Source organism: Hipposideros armiger, unplaced genomic scaffold (genome assembly GCF_001890085.2).
Source record: "Hipposideros armiger isolate ML-2016 unplaced genomic scaffold, ASM189008v1 scaffold_560, whole genome shotgun sequence".
Classification (NCBI taxonomy): domain Eukaryota; kingdom Metazoa; phylum Chordata; class Mammalia; order Chiroptera; family Hipposideridae; genus Hipposideros; species Hipposideros armiger.
In genome coordinates, this window is record NW_017731910.1 from 1,017,833 (window position 1) to 1,022,508 (window position 4,676).

The window sequence follows — 4,676 nt, forward strand, 5'->3', positions numbered from 1 at the left end:
AGTTCACAATTCAGTACTCTGGATGGGGTGAGAGAGAAATGAGCTTCTTTAGCATCTGGGGAGGCCAGGTGCTCAAGCACAGGCTCTCACTTTCCCCCATGAGAGAAATCACAGGCTGAGATCTCTCCTGACCTTAAGTTGTGTTGCCTTAGGGGAGGAATGGTGTAAGTCAAGTCAAGCTGTTCGTACCTCTTGCCCTCTCCAATGCATCCAAACTTTTTTTTTTCCTTTCCTCCAATGATATGCTGGAACTTGTCTTCTGAAATCTGGACTTCTACTAACACTCTCTCGTTCGTGGGTCACTGTCTAAAACAATGTTTTCCAGGGGCTCCAGGACCTAGGCCACGAGGGCCTGAAGGCAGCTCACAGGCCACTACAGGGTCCACAGCCAAATCCGAGGTCTATATGTCAGTTACCTGACACAGTGGGCAAGGCTCCTCTCAAGTCCCTCAGCGTATGGTGCTGAGTCCCACTGCCCCCCAAAAGGCACTTTTATCTGTGGATGGATGCCAAATTATTGTTGTTGAGGGAAAAATGAGGGATATCTTATTCCACCATGAGGCTGATGTTACTTCTCAAGGGTATGCGGTTTCAATCTGCATTTCTTTGAGATCTATGTTCTTTGTCAATTTTTCTTGGAGGTAATGGCATTTTTTTCCTCTTAAAATTCTTTATATTAAGGATATCAACTGTTTATAATAAATATGGCAAATATTGCTCTCAGCTTCTGCCCTTCAACCTTGAGTATAGTGCTTTATGGCTATTTTTTTTTTATAATCAGAGTATCGTTCTTTATGCTATTTTCTTTTTTCATCATGTTTGCATGATGATGTATTTAAACTTATGACACATTTTAAACATCTGCCACCAAAAAGATAAGTTTTGGAAGAGAGCAATTACTAGGAAAAGTGATTCATTATAACAGAAAAAAATAATTGTTTTTTAAAGTACAAAAATATTAAAATCCTGTAAGAGCCCTTTCTAAGAAGACAAGGCAAAAAATGTCATGTACATCAGAGCATATACTTCACAATTGTGCATCCTCTGTCCCATTCCAACCCCTAAAATCTTGATCTGTGTGGTCAGTTTGAGAGCCATCATAATGTGGAAATGTAAGAATTAGCAGAGTCAAGTCCAAGAAGAATGAGGGTAGATGGTTCTTTAGGACCCAAATATGAAAAGACTTGTAGAATAGGAATTATTTACACTATTTAACCATTCCCACAAAAATTTATGGGGTTTTTAAAAGGAGTCTTTTTTCACAAATGCAGATATGATCTTCAATATTCCAATTGGGAGGTGATATATTTAAAAGTGTTTTAGACAAAATGACTCCAGTCATATAAACGTTTAGCTTTATTATAGGCACTTTAGGCAAAACACTCAGTACTTGCTGCTACTTCCATCATTTTTTAGCAAGACAGTCAGTTACAGTCCAAATAAGAAAATATAAACAAAAGTTATACATTTTATGAACAAAATCTACTTTCAATTATTCTATACATTTTCTAATGCAATTACAACCATTATTTTATTCCATGTGATGATGTTTCTTCTGGTTCCTTTAAAGTCTCTGAAGACTCTGAACTTGGTGGAATGACTGTGTGTCAGGAAATAGTAAACAGGTAACTCTACATAGTTTTTTCTAATAAGTGCTCATTTTTTAACTTTGATTAAATGACATCTTTTAACACAAATATTAGAAAATATTTAACAGCTCATATAGTCACAGTTCCTTAGCGCTTGGCTCCAGCCTGGACACTGACCATGGAAAAGTAGATGCCTTTCTGCGCCAGCAGCTGCTGGTGGGTGCCATGCTCCCTGACGCGGCCGTTCTGAAACACCACTATTAAGTCTGCATTCTGGATGGTGGACAGGCGGTGAGCGATCACAATGCAGGTGCGGCCTTCTCGGGCCTTGTCCAGGGCTTCTTGGACAACCTAGCCAATAATCATGTAAATTAGTCCCAATAAAAAGTCCTCTCCCTTTAATTCCTCTTCCACAAGAAGCTTCAAAATTAATTTATCCAGTCATAGGTCCTTCTTTAACAATGGTGTCAGTGAAATAGAACATAGATTTTATAAAGCAGGGGATTCGTCATTTTAGAAGGTAACTGAGTGAGGGTGACTGGTTAGCTCAGTTGGTTAGAGCGTGGTGCTGATAACACCAAGCTTGCTGGTTCGATCCCCACATGGGCCACTGTGAGCTGCGCCCTCCTTAAGTCAACTATGCCATTGTAGCATGAAAGCAATGTGTAACCAATGACCATGGCTCTTCTCCCAATAAAATAAATAAATAAATAAATAATAAAACATGTAAATGGACAAAAGTCATTAGACTAAAAGTAAGATGGATTAATTGCCATAAATGAGATGTACTTGCATTATTTAAACAAACAAAAAAGAAGAAGATAACAGAATTATAGTTTGGACTAGTTTTGAGGCAGGAGTTATCTAATCTCAAAATTATGACCATAAATACAGACCATCCAATCATTTAGAAATGTTTACCGGTGTGCCTGGCCACATAACACCCTACCAAGCAGCCTTCTGGTCCAGCTCTACAGCGAATTCAGGAAGACTGATCATGGGTCAAACATGGCCTCCTCGCATTTTGGCATTTTTAAGATAGGGAACATTTCAGAATCAATTTGTCTTTCAGACACCTGAATACTCAACTTCTTCTTAAGCTGAAAATGATGACTAGTATTTATCTTAAGGTACAGTCAGCTTTTAATATTCTATCTCCTCCTTTTTTATACAGTTACTGAAGAGATGCTGCCAGTAGAAATGGAAATCTCTCTCCTGAATGCAGTGTCTTCTGTCAATACAAAGTGATCCAGCGCTGTTGTTTGGAGCCTAAGTGCTGTAAAACTAATTTGCCTCATTTTATCTTAGTTCTCTTTACTAACAGCTACAGAACGTGTTTAAATTCCACTGAAAGGTGACATAAGGAACAATCAACATATCTGGCTGAATTTTGTTCTCTACTGTGAAAAAGAGAAGCATACATTTAAACCTTTTAAATATAACTGATTCGGGTGTGAATGAGTCCAATTTAAATCCTTACCTTTTCACTTTCTGTATCCAGAGCCGATGTAGCTTCATCCAAGAGCAGAATATGAGGTCGCCTCACAAGGGCGCGGGCTATTGCGATGCGCTGTTTCTGGCCACCAGAGAGCTGAGTGCCTTTGTCTCCTACTTTAGTGTTATATTTCTGTAAAGACGGTTTAGTTACTATGAAAAGGAGAACTAAAGTTCTAAAAAAGAGTTTGCTTACAGAAAATGGGATAGCCACTTTCATACGTACAGAGAAAGGTTAGGTTCAGAAGCTAAGCATGGGTTCATAGAGAATTAAACAAACAACAAAGACAGAGCTCTAAATGGCAGATTTGATCTCTTCTTGAAAACAGAGTTTTGTGTCTTAAATGTTGTTTTAGTGTAAACAAGTCAGCACATTCACGAGGAAGACTGTTGCAATGTGAATCTCTGCCAGTTTATTGGGTTTCATGTGAGGACAAAGATTGGTAGGAGAGAGGAAATCTGACTTGAACAGGCTGTGCACAATAAACTCACCGAAGCTCATTTTATTTCTAACCAGCAGGTGACACTCTCTGCATTATTTTAAAGTGAGGAACGGAAGAAATTCTTGGGATGCTAACCTTTGGTATCTGTTTTTATAAAACTATCTCCAATATTCAACCTCTTTAACGAATGCTAAAAAATTCTATTTTGGTATCTAACTTTAAAAGCTGAGCTCTCCTTTTTTTGTTTTTCTTTTTAGAGTTCTCCCCACAATTTTCACATGTTGTTGATAATTGTCACTAACTAATCAATATGACAGGGACAGGAGTTAAGAGGGTAATGTAGGGGAGACCCCACATGGGATGTGAAAACATGTGGAACCCAGAAAACAATACTATCTTATTATTTTCAGGCCTTCGGAAGTCTAAAACTTTCGTCAAACTGTAGGCTCTGACGCTGACACCGAGTTTAACTGTAAAATTCATGTTCTATACAGCGTTGCCTATTTTATTTGCTACATATGGCAATCCTAGTTCTATGACACTCAGGCCAAGGTCTCCACGTGCAGATGGAACAGGAAGACTCCAGTGAGGTTCCAGCAAATGGTGGGGACTGGGTCTACCCCAAGCTCCCTCCGCCTGGGAGGCAGGAGCACTGTGTCCCAATGTGAGTGTAGGGGCTGCCAGGTTGCACTGATACAGAATCAAACCTGTTGAGGCAGGTAAAGACAGGGCTGTAATCCTGACGGAAGGAGGTCACTAGACCAGCCTCCTGTAGGGGGCGGGGGTGAGGAATCCTAGTAGGAATCACTCAAGGGAAGAAATGGCTCCTCAGACAGAAAACAGGACTTAGTGGATTTGCCTTCTCTTTCCTTGTCTAGACACTGAGGAAAAGAGTCACAAGGTCTACAGGTGTGCTCCGTGTGAGACGGGGACCAGGAGCCCAGAAAGGTGGGGGCCCAGTAATAGACAAATGCCAGAGAAACAAGGCATATCTAATAAGCTGGATAATAGGATAAACTCTCTACTTGTGCCTTTGTCAACCCCCAGCCCAGTGGTTCTCAAACATTAGCCTGTGTCAATATTGCCTGGGCTACTAAACAGACGGCTGGACTCTACCTGCGAAGGTTGATTCAGCAGGTCTGGGGTTGGG

The 4,676-nt window shown here is 40.2% G+C and overlaps 1 protein-coding gene across 1 annotated transcript in view; it reads right to left on the bottom strand.

Moving 5' to 3' along the window:
- Window positions 1-1,338: 1,338 nt before the first annotated feature.
- LOC109371291 (multidrug resistance protein 1) overlaps window positions 1,339-4,676 on the bottom strand; it is a 100,872-nt gene continuing 97,534 nt past the window's right edge. The window contains exons 25-26 of the mRNA XM_019623710.1: window positions 3,070-3,216; window positions 1,339-1,940 (exon numbers count right to left, since the gene is read on the bottom strand). Of these exons, the coding sequence (XP_019479255.1) occupies window positions 1,737-1,940; window positions 3,070-3,216 (351 nt within the window). The 3' untranslated portion in view covers window positions 1,339-1,736. The remainder of the gene's footprint in view (window positions 1,941-3,069; window positions 3,217-4,676) is intronic.